Genomic DNA, 24,008 nt, shown 5'->3' on the forward strand with positions numbered 1-24,008 from the left:
TGGCATCAGCCTAACTCCCAGTGACTTCAAACTCCAGGGCTCAAGCAATTCTCCTGCCTCAGCCTTCCAATAGCTGGGACTACAGGCGCACACCACAATGCCCAGCTAATTTTTCTATTTTTAGTAGAAATGGGGTCTTCACTCTTGCTCTGGCTGGTCTCGAACTCCTGAGCTCAAGCAATCCTCCTTCCTGGGCCTCCAGAGTGCTAGGATTATAGACGTGAGCCACCGCACCCAGCCAATATGTGATTTTTGAAGAAATTTTATTGGCAGAGGGTAATGCTTACGCAATAGAATGTGATGAATAGAATGCAAAATCATACATATGATATGTCCTTAATTGTATATGTGGTATGTAAGCCAATTAGAAAGAAGGTTTTGACCAGCCTCACACCTGTAATCCCAGCACTTGTGGAAGCTGAGTTGGAGGATCCCTTGCACCCAGGAGTTCAAAACCAGTCTGGGCAACACAGTGAGACCCCGTCTCTACAAAAAAAATTTTTTTAATTAGCTGGGTGTTGTGGCGTGAGCCTGTAGTCCCAGCTACTCGGGAGGCTGAGGCAGGGGATCACTTGAGGTCAGGAGTTGGAGGTTAAAAAATCAAATCAAATAAAGGAGGGAAAGCAAATCCTAAAATTGAACACATAGAAATAAATGAGCTTAACTATATATAAAGTTGATAACCACACAGACAAAAAGAATTGTTTCAACTAACTTTTTAACACAGTGCCCTGACTATGCATGCACAGTAGCCTATATCCTAAGGATAAAACTATAGGGGACAAATAAACTGCTCTGTGAGGAATCCTCAGATACACGCAGAACTGACCACTTGGTGGCTTTTTATAGACAGTATCATGGAAATAGAAATTATCAAAAAGTGAGGGAGGTCTGTTTCAGATTTAAAAGTTTTAGAACAACCAGACAATGCATGGATTATGGTTGTCAATCATAGCCTGAAAAAAAAAAAAAAACTTTACTAGACATTTTGGGGACATTGACGAATTTTGAATTAGGGCTGACTATTAAAAGAGGTTACAAAATTACCGTTAAGTTTTTCAGATATGATTACGTGAGGTGATGGTCTTATTCTTAAGAGATGCCCATTTTGGTATTTAGGGAAATGTGACATGACAGCTGCAAGTTACTTTCAAATGATTCAGCCAAAATAGGTGCATGTAGAGAGCATTTCAGAGAATAGGACAAAATATTAGCAGTTGTTGAATCCAGGTGGATAAGTGGTTTTTACTATTCTTTCAATTTTTCTCTGCATTAAAAGTTATTCTTAATAAAAAATTGGGGAAAACAACAACAAAAAAAGTGGTAGGAAGCAGGGTGAACTCTGCAGAGGCCAACTGCACCAGAGGGGCCTGAAGGCCAGCCAGGCCTGAGCTGCTGCAGCAGATGGGTAGCATTGCAGCAGCAGTGGTATTGACACCTGGTGGTTTGATACCTGGCATTCCAGAGGAATGCTCGAAAGCCATTACCTCAGAAAGGGCAGGAAGAAGCCTGATGGTTTTCTCTAGAAAAAAGCATTCCCATCGGCTGGCTTTCCATCTGTCAGCTGGGACAGGTGCCTCTGGGTTTAGCACGTTGCTCCCAGGCCTCTTCCCATGTTCCAGGTTTACATAGGAGGCCTCACAGACACCTGTCCAGTCAACAGGGCCTGAAACTTGGTTTGCTTTCTCTTGGTTTGGGGCGTTATGAGGTTGGGTAATCTGGTCTGTCTATCACAGCTGGGGGTGAATCAACCTGGCTTGGGTGGTGTAGTCAGGGAACAGCAGTTTTGTTCTTCTATCTGGGATTTGGAGCAGGTCAAGGTGGGTGTAGAATGCCAGCACTAAAGCTATGACTGTGTCTGCCCTTAATGATTCTCATTACTCATCTTGACCTCGGTTACATTGTAAACTCCTACCACTTATTGAGGGCAATGAATTCCATAGGTTTATTTCTTTGGTACATAATGTAAGGCTAGTGGCGGGCACCCCTCCCCTCCCTAGAGAAAAAGGAAGCCCATGAGTCCCGTCCTAAAGGCGGTAACAAAGAACTCTCTACTTGGCCCGCCAAAAGTTCGCACCAAAGAGAAACCCCCATCCCCCAACTCCAAAACTTTTATAAGCCCACTGAACACTTCTGGGTGCACAACTTCTCTGGCCCCCTCTCTCGGGACCAGTGAACTTCACCTGGGAGCACTCTCTTTCCCCCTTCCCCAATAAAGCCTCGTTGCTTGCCCCTTTCACTCTGCTCGTCTTTCTTTCTCTGCCGCCGCCCATCCAAAAACCTTACACATAATGTAGTTCTTTTCTTTTGACTTAAATTGACCTTGAGCAGTGCCTTTTAATTTTACTAATGCAGGACCTGCCTTTTAACAGTGTACAGAGTAAGCATTCCCATCCTGTGGAGGTGTCGCAGCTGTGTTAGTCCTTGTAAGAGAACTGTCTGGGGGAGCCAGCACCCTTTCCTGTGGTCATCTTTAGTCCATATGCCCTCTGACCTCCTTCTTTAGTGCTGACGCATCCACAGCTGGACAGAACTCCCTACCCTTATCCACTTCCAAGACAACATGCAGGCGACTCTTGGCTGCCATCAACCAGAGGGTCCTTAGAGCAGCAGGGACATATTTTTTCAGGGGTCAGTGACATTTGAACACGTGGCCATGTGTTACACAAGGAAGGAATGGATGTGTCTAGCTCTTCACCAAAAGGATCCGGACAAGGATGTGATACTGGAGAATTATGGGAACTTGATGTGGCTGAGTAGGCACCACTCCCCCCACATACACCTCTGGGCTCTCAGGGTGCTTGGGTTGTTCAGAGCTGTGGAGATTCGGTATGCTTTCTACACCTAGAAACAGGACCCTTTCTCCAGGTGATGGGCCCAAGCTCCACAGAGAGCTGCCTGAGGCAGCCCCTCTCTCTGAGTTCCCTAATGATTTTGTACCAATCAATGTTTGGAAGCCAGCTCTGGAGAGGAAGGCAAAGCTGGGGATACATCAGAAAGCATCATCTGAAAGAATAGAGCACTGTGAGGACCAACAGATGGGAGAGAACAAGGGAAGGGAGGAAATCATGGTCCCAAGGGTGGGGCCTACACAGAACACAAAGGATGTCCCTGGGAAGCCAGTACTTTGAGAGGGCAGGGTGGGAGCTGGGGAGTGCTCTGGCGATGGCCAGGCCACAGCCTGTGAGTGAGTGCTTGATGGGAAGGGCCTGCCCAGAAGCTGGAAGGGGAGGTAGGTGGTTGTGTTTTCTGAGTAACTGGGGTGGGTCCGATGGGAACCTCTGAACCACTCTTCCACACGTTTAGCAGTTATTCTACTTGAGGCTTTCTCAGGCCCTCACAACCTTCACTCTGCTCTCCCATTTCCCTGTCCCTTTTACTTTTAGTTCTGAAAACTTCAGCTTGTCTCTACCACTTCTCTTAGTTAAATCCTGCCCCTCCACCCATCCATTTTCTTCTTGGCATATTAGTATCTCCATCTTAATCACTGCTTCGCCCTAGCATCCTCTCTGGAGATCAGAAATCATTTTTGCTGCTTAAATATTACTGTTAAGTGATGATCCTTGTCCAGTGCCTGCACAGTGGGTGGTCATGTTTACATTTTCTTTTCCTTTTTTTTCCTTCCAGATTCCTTAGTGGGGGTTGAGAATGAACAATTCTTTAAAAAAGATTTCTGACATAGCCAAACATGGGATATTAGAAACACAACTTCAGGATTTCCCACCAAGATCTGAGGCCAATGAGGATGTCAGACAACCATCAGGAAAATGCTTTGAGGAAGTCTCTAACTTGGAAGAAAGGTTTTAGTGAAATGACCATATGCCAGGAGAAAATGCTGACCTGGAAGAGTGGCTGGCAATGTAATGAATTTGGAGAAAACTTCAGTTGGAAGTCAAATCTAAATAGAAGGAAAAAAGTGCCAGGGAACCAGGCCGCAGGACAAACCGTACGCGGAGCCAGGGACCTGCTGCGGCCGCCAGGTCCCCACAACCCAAGCAGCTCGGTCAGGGCGGGGCCCGGCGGGACGGGGGCGGGGCGAGGCCTGGAGGGCGGGACCAAGGCTGCGCGGTGGCAGGGAGCACCGGGGCTGGGCTCCCCGCGGCCTCCGCTCAGCCACTCTGGCCCGCGGACCACAGAGAGGCGGGCGGGCCCTCCGGTTTTCCTAAAGCGACCCGGAAGTCGCCCCGGAAGTCTGGGGCGCTTCCGGGGATTAGGCACCGTTTTCGGCGGGTGCCGCATAGCTGCTTTCCGCTGGTGCTGTTCCTTACCGCTTTCGCCAGGTTGGTGGGCGGTTGCACGCGGCGGTGTTGGGCTGGCGTGGCGTGGGGTGGGGCGGGGGATGGCGGACCAGGACTCGGCCCCTTCGCCACCACGTCCAGGGAGCTCTGGAGACTGCGGGGCTTTTTCGCGGGCGGAGCGAGTGCCGGAAGGTTAACCCGAGCTGGGGGCGGGGGCGGACGCCTGCGGGGCGCCAACCTCGACTCCTTCCGCCGGTACCCCGACGCCCCAGAACGGCGGTGCCGCAACCCTTTTAGAGCCGAGGGGACGACGTCTGGATGCGAGCCCAGCCTGCCTCCAGGCCGCCGTGTGACCGGAAGAGGGGCAGCGCGAAGGCCGTTTTCGTGGGAGGCCAGACCTTCCACGAACAGGGCTTGAGCAGCAGGACCCCTGATACTGGCGAGGCAGTGAAGGATTTGGCAATGGATGGTCGTTAACTGCCAGGGTGAGGGGGCCCAGCCTTCCCGGGAGAATAGGGGGCAGTGAAGCCCGTGGAGAGCTCTCTGTGCTTCCATGGCTCCATCATCGCTCCACGCCCCCCAGTCCCGCTGTGCTGTGGGTATTCTGGGCCTGACAAGTGCCTTGGGGACAGGAGCTGTGCTCTGTTGATCTCTGCTCCAGCACCTGGTGGCACTGAGGTGAGCAGGTGCGCTCTCCTCCCGCATAAGCAGGTGCCCAAGATGTCCGTTCAGGTAACGTCACAGCCCTCATCTTTAGACGCCACACATACTTCTGTTGCCACCCCTTGCTCAACTCCTCTTGCCTGGGGGGTGGAGCCGTGTGTGGATCCCAATTCTGTGGTGGAAACAGTGGGGTCTTCTGAATAGACAGGTCTAGCCAGGTTCTAGTCCTTGACTTTGGCAGTTGGGTGTGGAGTCTTGATTTCCTCATCTGTGAGGTGTGAATAATAATTGGTTCTTGCAGAGCTATTGTGAGAATTCAAGGTTGAGTGGTTAATTGGTCTCAGTGTGGTCAGTGGGGGCAGCTGCTGTGTCCCTCTGCTCCCTGGAGCTTTCTCCTAGTTCATTTTTTCATCTTTTATTTGTTTGAAGAACTTATGTGCTTCTGTTTCCTGGTCCTCCTCCCCTGTTCCCCTTCTTTGCCAACTCCTGCTTGTCCTTCATGTCTCAGATATCACTTCTTACTGGAGGCCTCCCGTCTTATTGGGACTGATGTGGTCCCCTCTGCCACCTGCTCTCAGGGACACTTTCCCCGCACCCATAAGTGACTGCCATTGATAGTTCACACTGTCAGCATCCTAAGGACAAGGAACCACATCAGTCCTCATTCATTGACCCAAAGGACATGGGAGTCACTGATCTTCTCTCCCCATCCCTAGGCATCTGCATCTTGGGCCTCCTTTCTGGGCTGACTCATCAAGGAGGAGGAAGCAGCAATGTCTGCCGTGGGGGTTGCAGCTTCCCACCTGCATCATCTTGGTGACAGTCACAGTGGCCGGGTGAATTTTCTGGGGGCCCAGCTCCCTCCAGTGGTGGCAGCAATGGCCCGGCTCCTGGAGGACCTGGACAGGAGCACATTCAGAAAGCTGCTGAAGCTTGTGGTCAGCAGTCTGCAGGGGGAGGACTGCCAGGAGGCAGTACAGCGTCTTGGGGCCAGTGCCAACCTGCCAGAGGAGCGGCTGAGCACCCTGCTTGCGGGTGTGCACACTCTGCTCCACCAAGCCCTCCGGCTGCCCCCCGCCAGCCTGAAGCCTGAAGCCTTCAAGGACCAGCTCCAGGAGCTCTCTATCCCCCAAGACCTGGTTGGGGAGTTGACCAGCGTGGTATTTGGGAGCCAGCGGCCCCTCCTTGATTTTGTGGCCCAGCAGCAGGGGACCTGGCTGCCCCACATGGCTGACTTTCGGTGGAGGGTGGATGTGGCAATCTCCACCAGCACCCTAGCTCGCTCCCTGCAGCCGAGTGTCCTGATGCAGCTGAAGCTTTCAGATGGGTCTGCACACCGCTTTGAAGTCCCCACAGCCAAGTTCCAGGAGCTACGGTACAGTGTGGCACTGGTTCTGAAAGAAATGGCGGATCTGGAGAAGAAGTGTGAGCGCAAACTACAGGACTGAACCATTATTTGGCCAGTCTCATTCAGGTCAGCTGGGGAGGATAGGCTTAGACAGGTGCCTCAGATGGTGCCAAATTGCAGCTGGCTCTTCCCAGGACAGCCCTGCCCTTCCTATGAGGCAGACTTTTCAGTGAGAGTGTTTGAATGTAATTATGTAATCTTCTGTTTAATTGAAAAAAGACAGCTGTGCCTTTCATTTTTTGGAAGTAAAGCAAGTATAAAAAACATGTTTCTCTAGGTGGGTTTTAAACTGCACACTGTCCCCTGGCGATTGGTCTTTGTTGCTGGGTGTGGTCCTGAGTGGCCAGGTCAAGGTCTGGGGTCCAGGTAAAGGCCCTCTGTGGATACCATGAGGTTTCTCAGCCTGGCCCTTGTAACATTTGAGCTTTTCTGCTCATTTGCTTTTGTGAATCCTGTTTTAGGGTGGACATTTTCATTCATTCTTCTGTCTTGAGTCCTTGTCCTCATGGGGCTGATATTCTGGTGGGGGCAGGGAACATTTATTTTTACATATTATTACAAAAAAAAGCATAATAAAAACCTAGTATAGCCGGGCGCGGTGGCTCACGCCTGTAATCCTAGCTCTCTGGGAGGCCGAGGCAGGCGGATTGTTTGAGCTCAGGAGTTCGAAACCAGCCTGAGCAAGAGTGAGACCCCCGTCTCTACTAAAAATAGAAAGAAATTAATTGGACAACTAAAAATATATAGAAAAAATTAGCCGGGCATGGTGACGCATGCCTGTAGTCCCAGCTACTCGGGAGGCTGAGGCAGGAGGATCGCTTGAGCCCAGGAGTTTGAGGTTGCTGTGAGCTAGACTGACGCCACGGCACTCACTCTAGCCCGGGCAAAAGAGTGAGACTCTGTCTCAAAAAAAAAAAAAAAAAAAAAAACCTAGTATAGCTTGTCAAAGGATGGTGAGCAATGCTGTAAATAGAAGAGACTCTAGGTGATGGGGTGGCCTTCCTTGAATATATGACATCTGAGCAAAGATTCCAAGGAGGCAAGGGAGGGCAGGTCAGACAGGGGATGGCTAGCGCACTGGCCACCAGTGGAGGGAGGCCTGACGTGGAAGGCCAAGTGGCTGCAGCCAAGTAGGAGGAAGTCCTTGGAGAGGGTCAGGGCCTGAGGGCCTTCGTAAGGACTTTGGCTCAATTCTCAGTGAAATGGGGAGCCCTTTGAGAGTTTTCAGCAGAGAACGGACTGATCTGGTGATTGTTTAAAAGGATAACACTGGTTGCTGGGTGCCGTAGCTCATGCCTGTAATTCTAACACTTGGGGAGGCTGAGGCAGGAGGATTGCTTGAGGTCAGGAGTTCGAAACCAGCAACTGAGCAAGAGCGAGACCCTGTCTCTACCAAAAATAGAACAAATTAGCCAGGCGTGGTGGTGCCCTCCTATAGTCCCAGCTACTCAGGAGGCTGAGGCAAGAGGATTGCTTGAGCCTTGGAGTTTGAAGTTGCAGTGAGGTATGGTGACTGCACTCCAGCCAGGGCGACAGAGCAAGACTCTATTTCCATAAAAACAAACAAAACAAGGATAACACTGGCTGCTGTGTTGAGAACAGCATGTAGGGGCACAGCAGGAGGTTGGGAGCCCAGGGGAGACGCTGTGGCCAGGGTGGAGTTGTTGGGTGCCAGGGATCTCTCCCAAGGGCCATGACCAGCTCTGCAGCCTACAGCATAACTGTGCTCCAGGTAGGGGCCTTGGGGTTTTGCTCCCTGCAGAGCTGTTTGCCGAGTGCTGTGTTCCCTTTGGCGGTATCCGTACCTCCACGGAGCATTTCTCTGGTCCACTTGTGGTCTGTTCTGTGCTGGGAAACCAGGTCACAAGTCTCAAGCAAGTAAGTAGGCCTGAGCTGCAGGAAATTCCTCTGAAAACAGTTAATGAGCTTTGGTGCCTGCCCTGTCTATCTTGGAAACCCACTCCTTCCCACCTCTGGGCTCCAGGCCAGGCCCTGTTGCCTGCACATGTTGTTTATACAATTCTTGGGCTCCCACCATCTCAATTAAAGCTTTTTCCCTTTAAATGAGGGCCATGGCAATTGAGGTGTGGCCATGGGCAGGGAAAGGAGGAGGCTACCCTTCAATTGCTGAATACAAGGAGGAGAGCTGCCCAGGGATGCTACTGCAGGGCTCAGAGACTGGGCCCAAGGATGGGGCCGAGGCCTGGCCCAGCCTCCTTCAGCCTCAGCCAGAGTCCTCAGGCCCTGCTTCCTGGAAGACAGAAGCTGGACTGGGCCATCCAAGCTGTCTGTGAACCCACTCAGGAGGGAGTGAGGAGACAGATCTGAAAAAAGGACGTGCACAAGTAAAGTTGTGTGCCACGAGGAAGCTCTCCACGTTACATACTTCAGTTCTCAACCATCAGGATATTCAGGAATTTCAAACTCATTATGACACATTTGGGAAAAGCCAAAAAACTAAAAACAAAAGTTTTTGTAAAAATTAAAAAATCTCTTTGCCCATAGACAGCTGTGAAACATCTTGACGTATCTCTTTCCAGTCTTTATATTTACACTGTATGTCTGTCTTCATGTGTTAACACAGCTCTGTTCATTTAACTTTTTTCCTGTGTATGACAGTCATGTTTCATGGTTGCAAAACATAAGTCTTGGTGGGCGTGCTATACTTAGTCATTCCTTTATTAGTGGGCTTCTATTTTTTCTATTAAAAGTCAGAGTAATGTAACTGGTCAAAGCATGCTCTATAGTAAAAGTCTTTAAAGTGGAAACAGCTGGATGTGGTGGCACATGCCTGTAGTCCCAAGTACTCATGGAGCCAAGGCAAGAGGATTGCTTGAACTCAAGAGTTTGAGACCAGCCTGGGCAACATAGACCCCGTTTCTACGAGAAATAAAAAAAATTAGTGGAGTGTGGTGGCACGCACCTTATTCCCAGCTACTGGGGAGGCTGAAGCAGGAGGATCACTTGATCCAGGAGTTCAAGAATGCAGTGAGGTATGATCATGCCACTGTACTCCCCGCCTGGGCACTAGCACAAGAACTGGTCTCTAAAAAAAAAAAAAAAAAAAAAATAGTTAAAAGTAGCAACAGGGGAGGTAGTGTGAACATTTTAAAGCCTGTATTGCTAAGCTTTCATGCCTCAGTAGGTATTTCTCCAGTGCCGCCTATGGGCCAGGCCCTGGCAGTGCTGCTCTGAGCACAAACAGACAAGTTACGGGTATAAACAGAGACAAGCTCACGCTGGGCACTAGTCTAAGCACTTCACGAGTGTCAGCCCACTAACTCCCAGTAAAGTGACAGATTCCTCCTTCACAGATGAAGCACAGGGAGGTCAGGAGCCTGCCCAACGTCACACACCTCATGGGAGAGCTGATGTTATTGTTCATCTTCCCTTCCCTTCCTGCCTCACCTGGGCAAGGCCTCCCTGTGGGCTGATGTCTTCTGTCCCACTGACTTGGTTCATGGCCCATGTCTTAAGACCGTGGAATGTGCCGTCCTCAGGAGAGGCCTCGAGCCCTGAGAACGGAGACCTGGGAGCCAAGCCAAAGTTGAAACCTGCCCACAGACCTGGAACCAGGAACACATTTAGAGATGAAAGCTACCGAGACTGGGAAGCTTCTGTTGTACAGGATTATTGCATCAAAATCTGGCCAGTGCAACCAGAAAGTGGAGACTTGCAGACCAGCTTGGTGGCCCTTCTCACCCACGTCCTCTCAGGGGTCAGCAAACTTCCTGCAAACGGCCAGAGAGTAAATATTTTAGGCTCTATAGGCTGTAAGGATTCAGTCAACTCCACCATGGCTCAAAAGCAGCCAAAAATGAGTGGGTGTGGCTATGTTCCAATAAATGTTTGGTTTTTTTTTTAATGGGTGTTGAAATTTTAATTTCATGTATCACAAAATATTTTTTCCAGCCATTTAAAAACCATTCTTAGCTCCAGGGCTGAACAAAAGCAGGCGGCACGTGGGTGGTGACTCTGCTGTGCCTCCCTGAGCCCAGCTATTACCAGGTAGGGGTGGGGCTAAGCCTGTGAGCCTGCAGGATTCTCCCATACAGAGCAACTGTCCATCCTCATCTGTGGTCAGTCTCCACCACCAGGCCCAGACTCCTGGCACTGTCCACCTTTGCCCCAGGGCCTGCACAAGGCCTTGGACAGAGAACAGATGTCTGCATCTGGGAAATTACTCCTTTGGTTTTGTTGGCCTTATTTAGTTCTCTGTGGAAACATTTTCCTGGTAGATTTCCTCTTCCATGGGTCTCTAATGTCCTGACCTTGAAGCCCAGATGCTCCTCCAAATGCAACAAACATTCCTGGCCTCTGGGTGTGAGCCACCTGTACTGACTGGGACAAGGGGATTTGTGACCTGACTGGGCCTTGCCCCTCACTCTGCCCCATTTTGTTTTTGAAGCTTCCAGAAAGCTCAAGAGTTCCAATTCAATGTCATAAATCAGAGATTACTCTGATAATTGATAGAAAAAGCAATTCCAGGTCAAACTTACGGGTTTAATTTATTAGCTGTCTCCAAAATAGAAATCCAAAGTGATTTTAAATCTATTCTGAAATACAGTTCTAGAGATTCTTAAAATGGGTTTACTGTTACATTTACTGAAGGCCAAACTGGGATACATACCTTGAAAGGATAAAAGAGTATTCCAACACCTGCACTACCCCATGAGCTGCCCTCGTACGGGTCTTGCCCTTTTTTCCCTCTCAGCAAAAGAACCACCAGCCCACATGCCAGCCGGGTGGGGGTGAATGTTTTCCATGTCTTAGATCTCAAATCCAAACAGTAGCTTCAATTTAACATGTGTACTCAAAAACACCCTTGTCTCAGGGCAGGACCACAAATATGTGTGTTTTTCACATGATGAAGCTAAAAAAAGATTCCTCATCATTATGAAGGAAGAATAGAATCTTGGATCCTGCAAAACTCATCAAAAGGGATACTGAGCCTGAGAACTGAATCATGCAGCACTGCCATCCTCACCCCAAAAGAAATAGTGCGTTTTATGCAAGTTCCCACAGCAAAGGTCCTTTGCCTTTCCAGATGGCTCTTCACAGAGTGAGTACAGGGAGTTGCCTAGTTAGTCCTAAATTTTTTAGGGTATGTGGCCCCTATAAAACATGCACATGCCAATTATAAACTTGGAGCTGTAACCCAAATCAATCCCTGGACCTGAATTCTGTTAAGTTTCACACTGACAACGTCAATTGCCAGTTTCTCCACAGAAGTCAGTCAAGAACAGATGAGATCGGCCACTCTGCCTGCTCTGAAGCAGACAACATAATTGACTTTTCCCCACTCCCTTTTTTAATGTTCAACTTGACTTACGTAAAATATAGATTTACTGAGCAGTAATTAGAGCTTCACAAGTATGTAATCATTTGCCATACTACCTACCCCTCCCATCTCCTTTCTTTTCAAATAGCCTTCTCCTTTAAATATGCTGTTCCCAAATCCCTGGATGGAGAGCTCAGGCCACAGCAGGGAGTCAGCTAGTGTGACACGTGTTGCTGCTGCAGAAAGACTGGGCATGGCCGGGTCCCAGAAACACTTTGCCCACTGAAATTAGATTTTAATGTAATTTTCAAATGTCACAAAATAGTCTTCTTTTGTTTGTTTATTTATTTATATGTATGAATGAATGAATGATAGATTCTTGCTCAGTTGCCAGGCTGCAGTGCAGTGGCACGATCATAGCTCACTGCAACCTTGAGCTCCTGGGCTCAAGTGATCCTCCTGCCCCAGCCTCCTGAGTAGCTGGGACTACAGGTGTGCACCACCACACCCGGCTAATTTTTAAAACTTTTTGTAGAGATGGGGTCTTGCTGTGTTGCCCAGGCTGGTCTCGAACCCCTGGGCTCAAATGCTCCTCCCTCCTCAGCCTCCCAAAGTGCTGGAATCAACAGGCATGAGTCATCGTGCCTGGCCTACTACCTGTATTCTTGGAACAGTTTGGGGAACACTTATTTAAAGGAAGTTTTTGCCTTTTAGAGTTGGAAAGGATATTAGAGATTATCATATCCAACCCCTTTAATTTACCCATAAGGAGCTAAAATCCAGAGATAAGCAGGGATTTGTCCAAAGTCTCACAGCTTGAAAAGCCTAGGTCTGACTCTCCCTTGGTGCTTCACCATCCTACCTTAAAAGTCCTTCCGAACCATTTAGAAATGTAAAAACCATTCTTAGCTCTTAGACCATAGAAAGCAGCAGCAAAGGCCTAGTTTGCCAGACTTTGATCCAGGACCATGTTCCTCCATGGGCAGGTCTATTCAAACCTACCCCCAAGTCTGAGGAAGCTGAGAAGCTGAACGTGGCTGGCTTATCCAGTTTCTCAGAAAGAAACATATAGTAGGGACTTATGGACAGAGGCCATGTCGGCCGCCTGTGAGATGGTGGATCCACACCACCACCCACCCAGAGCCAGGATTTAACACCCATAAGGACGGGTTATGTATGACAATTGAAGTCAATCTCTTGGAAAGGCAATAATGCTACGTGAGTCTGCCCAAGGGCAGGATTATGGTCAAGGTTGTTTGGGGGCAGGATTTACAGTAAGAGTAGGTAAGTAGAAATCTTAGAGGCATTCCTGGAACAGGGATTAATCAGAAGTCAACATGGTGAACAAGCATCCCAGATGGAGCCGAGTTAGCCTCCAGAGACCATGTCAGTCCAAAGAGAGAATCCAGGTGCTGAAGCAGAATGAAGTTTGAATCTCCTGCCCCTTTTTGGCCACCTGATCTGAAGGGAAAGAAAGCAGCATCATGCTCAGGGCACAATCTGGGATTTTCAGAGCTTCCCAAATAACCTTCCACTACTTTTGTACTGATCATGAACCAGGAAGTTGCCTCACAAAGGACTGAGGGGAGGCCAGGGAGGTAGAGTCAGATTTTTAATGGGTAGCATTTTGGAGAGGCCAGTACCAGGTGTTGCAGGTAGTGGGGACTGTGTCATGTTCACTGGGTACCTTGACTGGGTACCCATTACTGGGTGGCCCACAAAGCCTTAAACTCTTATAGCCCATTGCCGAAAAAGTCTGCCAAATCCCATGTTGGATGTGAAGGTGACCTGAGCACATTACCTGCCAAGACCCTCGACAGTAGCCCACAGGCCAAGGCAGGGACATCATGTATGTACTCCACAGGGTGCAAGCAGAAGGCAGCTAGGGAAAGGGCAAAGTCACAGCAACTGAAGTGGATGCTTTCTGCCCACGGAGAGCCACCATCCTGGCACACTGGGAGCAGCCCCCAATGGTGCAGGTATAGGTGAGGGGACAACGATTAGAGTTTTACCCCTGGGACCAACACTGCAGCCTGGGCACACACTCATGGCATGCCCAAGCTCAGCAGTAGTGGCTGGTGATCACTCAGACTCCCATCCACAGGCTGTAAAGACAGAAACTCATGGGGACACAACCATCCTGGACTCTGCTGTGCCCCCTGCCACCAACGAAAGCCCCCAAACCTGCAAACACATGGACCAGTATAACCTGTTTCAATCTGATACAAATTTATAAGTAGCTCTTGGGTAATGCCATGCATACTGATTGAGGCCATGACTTCTCAGTGGCCCTGCCATGGCGTTTAACCTAGCAACATGACCTGTATCCCTCTGGGCTACACATTTGTGTATGGGAGAATGGGGCCACAAAGTGTCTATTAAGGAATGGGGTCTTTGGGGCCCAAATATTTCTCTGTAATTACTGGCAGACACCAAACATCAGCAGGTCTTCTATGAGTAGTAACAGGTGGCAAGACTGTCTGAAGTAAAGCCTACCAGTCCCCTTGCAACTGGCTGACAGCTGAATGACAGGACTTTGGGGGCAGGGCTGAGGTCAGCACTGCCCTTGGCCTCTTGCTGCTGCATGGGGCTTGTGGATAGTAGCTTTAATTAGATGCTCTGTGAGAGGATCAAATGGATGTAGTCCCAGCTGCTCTTAGGTTAAAGGTGTGGCTAATGGAGTGGCAGATTTGTGTCAGAATTGGATTCCAGCCAACAAAGCATTAGGCCTGAGCAGATCACTGAGAGAAGTGATCTGCCATCAGCCAGGCTTCCCTACATGTTCTTACTGTGTGCAAAATGAAGGCCTTACCATGCTTCACCTGGGCCATTTCTCAAGGCTATGTTGGCAGCAGAAAACCCAAGGGATGAGCCAATGGCCCTCAGCGCCCAACAGAGCAGGCTTGCTCACAATTTTCTCCAGACACACATTCTGTGAATGTACCCACTAGGGCTCTCTGCACCGCCCAGTGGGACGTGACAGCTGAGGGGAGCGGATGTGGCTTTGACCACCACTGTGAGCAATCCATCGGCCATCTCTTCCCAGATGAAACAACAGGATCTTATTATCCTGTAGAAAGGATAAAATCTCAGACCCTGATAGTTCTTGGCAGTTTGTGTTTTAGGCTTAAGAATTTGGGGGAAATTTGTTATAGAGCATAAACAATACACATCCTGACCTCTCTGGGTGGCTTCCTCTGTATAGTGGGGTGACTGGACCAGTAAGACAGCCATCCAGCATGAAGGTCTGGGTCCCTGTCCTGGGGTGTGGCTGGAGATGCTGGCGCAGACTGGGGGGTGCCTGCGTTCATTCAAGTGATCATTCTCCGCCAGGCACATTTAAGATGCGTTCCTGTATATAGTTTTATTCTTATCACTACTGTGTAACAGTGCGTATTTTCAGATAAGCAAATAGGCTTTGAGTTCCAGTGAGGGCAGTGATGTCCCTGAGCAACATAGCAAGCCCCAGGTATGACTTCAAAATCCTTGCCATGACACCAGGATGGTTTCTGTGCCTAGCACTGATCTGTGCACAAGGAACACCAAGAACACCAACGATGATGACATGTATTTGCTCACCCGGCCTACCTCTCTGAAGAGGGCGGTTCTGGGACCCTTTGGCCCTGGTTGATGAGTTTTAAGAAAAGGAGTTAGGTGAAAAAGTTAGAAGGGAATTCTAGGCACTCCTCTTTTGGTCTTCCTCTAACCTAAGCTAATACATCTCCTTATTGATGAAGACAGTGTGAGCAGCTGATCCTAGAGGGAAAACATTTTGGGTAACTTCTTTTAACTTACTCAGCCTGACAGAGCCCATAGGGCCTTCCTTGTGCCTTTTCCTCATCCACAGGGACCTGGGGTCTCCACTCTGTGAACTAAAAACTCTGCACATTCACCCTGAGTGCAAGGGACACAGGCTTTATTGAACAGGTTAAGGTGACACATTCCAGCAAATAAACACATTTTGTATGAAGTTGGATACTCTTTCTTAAGAGAGGAATTCTGAATCGTTCCCACCCAATATTCTAAATTTTTGTCAGTATAAATGACCACATATAAAATAAGTTAAGGCTATAGGTTTATTCACATTTATACAGGTAAATGGTCTATCCCATGTGGATTTTCTGATGCTGAGTAAGCCTTGAGCTCCGATTAAAAGCTTTGCCACAGTCATTACATTTATAAGGCTTCTCTCCGGTGTGAATTCTCTGATGTATAATTAGATGTGAGCGCCACCTGAATATTTTGTCACAGTCATCACATTGATGCAGTTTCTTTATAGTATTAACTTTTTTCCGGCTCACAAAGTTGGAACCTTCCAGAGTATTTCCATATTCGTAATACCACTGGGCTCTAGTGTGTATACGCTGGTGTTCAATAAGATACGAGCTCCGACTGAAGGCTTTTCCACATTCACTACACTCATAGGGCTTCACACCTGCATGAATTATCTGGTGTTGGAAAAGGGTGGAGTTTTGGCTGAAGGCTTTCCCACATTCGTTACATTTGTAGGGCCTCTCTCCAGTGTGCACCCTTTGGTGTATTGTAAGTTGTGTGCTCATACTGAAGGCTTTTCCACACTGGAGGCATTCATAGGGCTTCTCTCCCTTATGAATTCTCTGATGGTAAATAAGGCTGGAGCTCTGGCTGAAGGCTTTTCCACAGTCATTACACACATAAGGTTTCTCTCCAGTATGGATTCGCTGATGCTGAATAAGGTGTGAGCCCTGAACAAAGCCTTTTCCACACTCATCACATTTAAATGGTTTTTCTCCAGTGTGAGTTCTCTGATGGCGAATAAGCCGCGAGCTACACCCAAAGGCTTTTGTACACTTGTTGCATTTATAAGGTTTCTCCCCAGTGTGAATCAGCTGATGCTGACTAAGACGAGAGATCCACCTAAAAGCTTTCCCACACTCATCACATTTAAACGGTTTCTCTACAGCATGAATTCTCTGATGTGCAACAAGGCTTGAGCTATCTGAGGCTCGGGGGATTTGAGACTTCTCCCCAGCATGCATCCTCTGATGCTGAGCGAGAGTTGAACTCTGGCTGAAGGCCTTCCCACACTCCTTGCACGAGTAGGGCCTCTCTCCAGTGTGAGTTCTCTGGTGTCTGACCAGCTGTGACTGCTGACTGAAAGCTTTCCCACACTCAAGACAACCATAGGGCCTCTCTCCTGTATGGATTCTCTGATGGTGGATGAGGCTTGAGCTCTGACCAAAGGCTTTCCCACACTCCTCACATCTGTATGGCTTCTCTCCAGTATGAATTCTTTGATGCTGAATAAGTTTTGAGCTCAGGCGGAAGGCTTTTCCACACTCAATGCATTTAAATGGCTTCTCTCCAGTGTGGATTCTCTGATGCTGATTAAGCTGTGAGCATAGCCTGAAGACTTTCCCACACTCCATACATTCATACGGCTTTTCTCCACGGTAGTTACTTGGATTCAAGCAGTCAGGTAATTTTTTTTGGCATTCGTAACATCTGTTAGGTTTCTTCTGCATATTAATTTCCCAATGCAGAGTGACGTCTGAAGTGGACTTGAAACTTCTGCCACAAACCTCGCATCTCTGGAGAGTCCCTTCTGTACTCTCTCTCTGACTTTTTTCAGACTGGCAATCCAGGCCACTGCCCCCCAGCTCCTTATGTCCCTGGACACTGTCCTTGGTGAGGGTCTTGTGAGCCACAGTCTGCTCATTCAAACAGTTTTTCTGGAAGACAGAGCCCATCACTCTCACCCCAGGACTGCTCAGATGACTCTCTGACCAGAACTCAGCATCAGAAATGTCTTCAGAGCCAGGACTCTGAGGAAAATCCTGGGGGTGGATTCTGACCATCTTCCCAAGGGATTCTGATTTTAGCATGTCCATGTCCTCACAGGCCTGTTCACTGCCAGTCCTAATTATATAATCTGAAATAAACAGGAAATAAAAGAGGTCTTATGTCCTGTGCTCAGAGAAAGGACAAAGACTACCAGGTATGGGGGTCAGGGGTCATCATTTCCCAGGACAGACTGCATCGAGCACTGCAATACACCCCAAATGAAAAACACTAGGAGGTAAAATGCCTCTGGCAGTTCTCAAATTTTGGTTTCATTTATACTTTTTATTTTGTTCATTCATTCAACAATGAAGTGCTCATCATGTACTAGGTAGAGTGCTGAGAGCTACACATCCTAAGTGGGTACGTAGCAATGAGGTCCATCCTATGAGGAACTGGTGTAAGGCAAAGTCTATGAAGCAACAGAGTGTGACTAGACAAAGCAAGCCTGAGAGGATGGGACACTTAACAAGAGGGGACTACAGGCTCCCAGCATCCTCCCTGGTGAGGAAGGACAGAGGGAGTCTGAACTGTGAACAGAGGGGATGGGCAGGGGTCAGAAAGATGGAGGCCGAAGACCTGCCGAAGGGCTTACCTGGGTGGGCCTATAAGGGCGCTGGGTACTCAGGCTGTTCATGGCTCTTCACTGGGGAGTGCTTCTCTGAGCAGGACTCTAGATCCCTCAGCTTCCTCCAACTCTCATCAACTCATACCTGACCCCATCCCTTGCTAGTCCTTCAGCCCTAAGTGGCCAGCCCCACTAGCCCACACTGAATTCTCCTTTCCTGGGGTTGCAAGTTTCTGGAGGGGTGCACTTATCCACACCTCCCCCCCAGGAGGCCTTCCTGACATCTGCTTTCCTTCTGGACTCTCCAGATACACATAGGCTTCTTTCTCACTGTGCCATCACCCTGATGAGGTCAGATGTCTCCCTGATGTCCGTAACCACACGGCAGTTGTATGGCCATAGCCATAACCAGTCTGAGTCTACCCCACAGTGAATCCACAGCCCAGTTACAAGGCTTCACCCTCTCGGTTTCTGCCCACTCCTAATCATTGGTGGCAATTCACAAGTTTCCAGGGATTTGCAAAGGTCTTCCAGTCAATCCTGCAGTGAGCCAAGGGCTACCACTGAATGAGCCTCTTCTGTGTATAAGGAATAGTTCCTGCTCATTCTTCAATTGATTTTCAACAACCCAACGAGGTCAGTGGAATCCCCATACCTCAGACAAGGTGACTGGCTCAGAGGTCAAAGCAGCTTGTACAAGGCCACACAGCTAGAGAATCAGGAACAGGCTCAGGTCTGTGCGCCCAACTCAGCCCTTTCAACCTGCGGTGCGGCAGGAGTATGCATTGAGTGCTGTGAAGACACAGGACACCTACATGCCTGATCCTGGCCCACTTCTCTTCTCCCCCACACATCACACAACCTTGGCAACAGCTCCCTTGACAGGGCTTGTGTAGCCCTCTTTCCGAGCCTTCCTCTACCACGGGGATGGGAAAGCAGGCCAGAGACATGCAGCAAGCACTGTTCCTCCTCTGCCCCTGCCTGTGATGTGGAGGCCCCTGAGTAGAGCTGGAAGAGAGCATGGTGCAGCCCCTGGCACTGCTGAGACAGGAATTGACCAGGGCCTCCTGTTGCAGGAGAACAAAACCTCTATATGGTTAAGCTGTTTGTGGCCAAGAGCACTGACAACCTAAGGACGAGGATGTCACAAAACCACCCAACTGCACTCGATTTTCCCTCCCTCTGGTTCCCTGTGACTAGATCTATAAGAAGTTTGGGTTACACTTTAAAGTTCTCACCTCCCTGCATGATACCAGCGCACCACCCAGCCTGCTGCAGCATCAGCCACAGCTGCCTCTGGCTGCCTGGCCTTCCACAGCCGCCTGGGTCCAGGCAACCTTGGCCTCCTGTGTGGCCTTGGCTTGTGTGGCCTGTTTCTTTCTGTCCCTACTTACCACTGACAGCTTCCCCCATGGCAGCCCCCCAGGGACCTGCAACTGAAGCCAAAGGTTCTCTCCCCTTCTCTCCCAGCAAGCTTTGGATAACTGATGAGAAAATGCAAGCACTTATTAAAAAATGAAACCTCACTCTGGAAGTGGTTGTCCCTCACAAAGGGGGGTGCATGTCTTACCAAGGAGCAGAGGCTAAGCACGGGCTAGGCTGACAGACAGGCCTCCAAGGGGTGCCAGGAATCACCCACCAGGGGCTATGCTGGTGGGCAAGGGTGTGGGGAGGGCCAGCTGAGACCCTGCCCTCTCTCCCACATTCTCAGCCAGTATCCTTGGATATCAGATGCTCACTGCACCAGCTGGAGCAAATAACATGTCTGGGCATTTCCACTTTACTTAACACATTCTGGTTTTGTGTATTGAATATTCTAATCTCAGAGGCTGCATTCCTGCCCTACACTCAGGTTTGCAAGCAAGTGCTCGGGTGCATCAACAGTGGCTCTCACCTCAATGCAGGTGATACTTTATGTTGTTCCTTCGTCACAATAAGGACCACTTGTTACGTATAAACCCACTGAACTACCTAATTCTGCCTATTGTAGGTGGTTTTGCCATGGTGCAAAAATTTCCCCTCCACCTTGAAAATATTTTAATGAGGGGCTGGGGTTTTTCGTTTTTTTTTTTTTTTTTTTTGAGACAGAGCCTCACTCTGTTGCCCCAGTTAGAGTGCAGTGGTGTCATCATAGTTCACTGCAACCTTCAACTCCTAGGATCAGGGGATCTTCCTGCCTCAGCCTCCAGAGTAGCTGGGACTACAGGTGTGCACCACCACGCCCAGCTGATTTTTTTCTATTTTTAGTAGACACAGGGGGGGTCTTACTCACACTCAGGTTGGTGACCTTATTTAATAACAGGGTCATTGCAGATGTAATTAGTTACACGGAGGTCAATATAGTGGCTCCTAATCCAACATGACTAGTGTCCTTATATGAGACAGCCATGTAAAAATAGAGACACAAGGAGATGGCCATGCGAAGATGGAGGCAGAATTAGAGGGATGCAGCCATAAGCCAAGGAGGCCAAGGGTTGCCAGAAAACCACTAGATGCTGGTGGTTTCTAGGGAAAGTTTCTTTCCCTAGAGCCTTCTCAGGGAACATGGCCCTGTGGACACTTTGATTGCAGACTTCTGGCCTCCATAGCTGTAGGACAATAAACTGCTGTTGTTTTAAGCCTCCCAGTGTGTGGTGTGTTGTTGTGGCAGTCCCAGGAGATCTATGCACCCTGAAGCCTGATCTGAGAGGCTGGGGCCACCTGGGCTCTGAGAAGTTCTGGAAGGAGCTGCATCAGGAAACATGTTTACCTCAGGAGAGACTGTCTAGAGCCAAGTTTAATGCTTCACTTGGATCCATAGGTTTGTATTTTTGCTTAGTATTAGTAAAACGGAAATTGAACAAAATGTGGTATGATTTCAAAAACTCCCTTTTTTCTGAAATGAGATATTCTGTGGCTTTTCTATGGTTTGGTCTCTCCCAAGGCAGCCCCATAATTGGTCTATATGCTTCCTCCGATGGGCTGGCCCCCAGTTACCCAATGGTGCTCTCAGCCAGCATGGTCGTTGGGACCCACCCCCAGCCTCCACCTGAGGTTTCTCCTTAAAGAGCTTCTCTGCAACAAGGCCTGAGCCTCACCTGTCTGAGAGGTCCTTGGTGCCTCTGTCCCCTCCACTCCCTGCAGGTCGAGGACCCACGGCTCCTGTCCCTGCTCCAGCCGGGAGATCAGCTCAGGCTTGAAGACCAGGAATCCTGCTGTGTGTGCGGCAGAGAAGGAGATGGTGTCGGCGTGGTGGGGAGCATGGCCCAGGGCTGAGCCGCCCCTGGTTTCCAGGCATAAAGGAGCAAGGGGCTGCCAGGGGACAGGCAGAGCCTCTGTGGGATGGCGGGTCAGGTGGGCACATAGCAGCCCTTTCTGTCCAGATCTGTCCAGCTCCTGAGGCTGGACAGCAAGAAATACCTGGACTCCCATGATCTCCAGGGGACTCTGCCAAAGAGTCGACAAAGAACAGGCTAGCTCTACCCCTGGAACTCAGGAGAGAGGGAAAGAGAAGCCCAAACACAAGCCAACACTTCACTCGGCAGAGCTGGGCTGTCTCCCAGTTCAGAAAGCAGGGGTGCTCCAAGAGGTAGGGGTAGTTAAGACACAAGGTTAAGAACAACAAAAATAAACAAACGAAGAGAATTTTAAATCAGAAAGCTCCAAGGTCCGATCCTCACCTGGTGGCCTCCCAGCCTTGAGTCCCTGTGCAAAGGACCTCTCAGGCCCTGGTTCCTCTCGGTAGACTCGGAAGTGGTGGAGACCTGTGGAGTGCCCACCTGGCACCCTACCTTCACAGGGCCACCAGTCCCCATTCCCATGCTGTGGAACAGCCCCACACCCCCTCCAATGCCAGTCAGTACAGGAATCTAAGGGCCAGCCAACTCTTCCAGCTGGAGGCTTCTCCCTTCAAGGAGGAAAAAAACAGGCAAAGAAATTCTAAAGGTCTACAGCCAATAAGCTCAAGTCCTCAGAGGTAGGCAGGACTCTACACTCAACAGGAAACACGTGTTCTCTCCAAGCACAGCGGAACAGAGAAACATCCTTAGGTCAGGCCATGAAGGGAGCCATAGATGTACCAAAGAACAATACTGCAGAACATGTACCAACCAAATGTATCATAATGAAATTAACCACAGAAGCATAGCTTAGAAACTATTAGCTACTTAAAAACTAAATAATGAATTACTATTTTATTTATTTACTTATTTATTTAGAGACAGGGTCTCACTATGCCTGGCAAAATTTTCTATTTTTAAATATGTCCACTAGAAACCAGAATTGTAAAACACAAATGAGGTAAATATTAGGCTCAACATACAACAAACCCAAATAAACAGAAAGGAAGCAAATAATGAAGGTTAGGCAAGATTCAATGAAATAGAGAACAAAGACACATAACAACATCCTCCACTCCTACCCACCTTCAAAAAAAGACCAGCAAAGCCAAAAGCCAGTTCTTTGAAAAGATTAATGACAGTCTCATGACAAAACCGATCAAGGTCAACATAGTGAGAAGATGCTGCCAAAAAATAAAGAATAAGAGAAACAACTACAAACAGATTAAAAATGAAAGGAAAGGCCAGGCGTGGTGGCTCACGCCTGTAATCCTAGCATTTGGGAGGCTGAGGCGGGAGGATCGCTCGAGGTCCGGAGTTCGAGACCAGCCTGAACAAGAGCGAGACCCCATCACTACTTAAAATACAAAGAAATTAGCTGGACAACTAAAAATATATATAGAAAAAATTAGCCGGGCATGGTGGCATGTGCCTGTAGTCCCAGCTACTTGGGAGGCTGAGGCAGTAGGATTGCTTAAGCCCAGGAGTTTGAGGTTGCTGTGAGCTAGGCTAACGCCACGGCACTCTAGCCCGGGCAACAGAGCGAGACTCTGTCTCAAAAATAAATAAATAAATAAATAAAAATGAAAGGAAAGAAAAACATACAAAAAATGTGAAAACCTAAATGAATGGATCAATCTGTAGAGAAACTAAAAACGATAAAATTAGTACAAGTGGAAATTCAAAAGCTTGAGTAGACCATTAAAGACACATAAATGCTAGTCCAAGACCTTCATTCCCCAAAAGCCCAAGGCCCAGGTTTTACAGATGAGTTCTACTTATATGCCAAATGCCATTTGCCAAAATGCCAAAATTATGTAAGGACAATACACAAAAAGAAATATATAAGTCCATTTTGCTTATGAACAGGAATACAAAAATTCAAAATATTGGCTAGCTGAGTCCAAAAGTGTACCAAAATTTATATATAAATATCAGGATTTAAAGAGGGTTTATTCCAGGAACACAAGAAAATATATCAATGTAATTTCCTTCACTAATAAAGAAAAAGAATCATATGAGTATCTCAATCGATGCAGAAAAAGAATCTGAAATTCAATACTTATTTCTGATTAAAAACAAAACTCCTTAGCCAACTTTTCCTGTGCTTATGTATATGCATTCCCTTTAAAATCAGGAACCCAACATGCATGCCCACAGGGGTCCTGTTTAACACTGGGCTGGCCCCTGCTAAAGTAGAGAGATGTGAAGAGGGAGGGCTGAGAGAGAAAATGCTCAACTCATCTGCACACACCCTGCTCCAGGAAAACACAACAGAATCACTGAACTAGCACTGACCAATACTGAACTAGCAAGGAAGCACCACGGAGTTGCCAAATATACAATCAGCCTCCAAAACCAATAGCATTTCTGTACAGCAGCAATCAGGTAAAAACAGAGTAACATACACTCTCAAAGCCACAAAAACCAAAGCTTCTAGAATGACATGAGACCACTCTGTTTCAAAACACTAATAAAGTTTGCCTTCAGGATGGGATAGGAAAAAAAAAAAAAAAACACTAAAAAAGGACATAGAAGGTAAGTAGAAAAAAGGCAGACACCTTCCATGGTCTTAGACAGGAAGAACATTTGCTATCAGAAAGATGTTAATTCTCTTTATACTAGTTACAAATTCAAAGCACTCCCAGGTAAAGTTCTAGTGGCCCTTTTCAGGAACTCAACTTATTCTAAATTTTTTTTTTTTTTTTTTTTT

At 48.3% G+C, this 24,008-nt stretch overlaps 2 protein-coding genes across 3 annotated transcripts in view; one reads left to right on the plus strand and one right to left on the minus strand.

Annotated features, from left to right (window-relative positions):
- The first annotated feature begins 4,225 nt into the window (after positions 1-4,225).
- COMMD5 (COMM domain containing 5) lies at positions 4,226-6,574 on the plus strand. Its single transcript, XM_012648138.1, has 2 exons — positions 4,226-4,280; positions 5,618-6,574. Exon 2 carries the CDS (start codon positions 5,675-5,677, stop codon positions 6,347-6,349), a length of 675 nt encoding a protein of 224 aa, XP_012503592.1. The 5' UTR covers positions 4,226-4,280; positions 5,618-5,674; the 3' UTR covers positions 6,350-6,574.
- Positions 6,575-15,648: 9,074 nt separating this feature from the next.
- Positions 15,649-24,008, minus strand: part of ZNF7 (zinc finger protein 7) — a 13,618-nt gene continuing 5,258 nt past the window's right edge. Inside the window, exons 1-3 of one of the 2 annotated variants that reach the window (XM_012648140.1) lie at positions 21,056-21,112; positions 18,634-18,740; positions 15,649-17,501 (exon numbers count right to left, since the gene is read on the minus strand). In XM_012648140.1, coding sequence (XP_012503594.1) covers positions 15,694-17,460 — 1,767 coding nt within the window. In that variant the 5' untranslated portion in view covers positions 17,461-17,501; positions 18,634-18,740; positions 21,056-21,112 and the 3' untranslated portion in view covers positions 15,649-15,693. Of the gene's footprint in view, positions 17,502-18,633; positions 18,741-21,055; positions 21,173-24,008 lie in introns of those variants that run through there. The other variant, XM_012648139.1, reaches the window with a different exon arrangement.

The sequence above is a fragment of the Propithecus coquereli genome, unplaced genomic scaffold (assembly GCF_000956105.1).
Source record: "Propithecus coquereli isolate 6110/MARCELLA unplaced genomic scaffold, Pcoq_1.0 Scaffold28, whole genome shotgun sequence".
NCBI classification, from domain to species: Eukaryota; Metazoa; Chordata; class Mammalia; order Primates; family Indriidae; genus Propithecus; species Propithecus coquereli.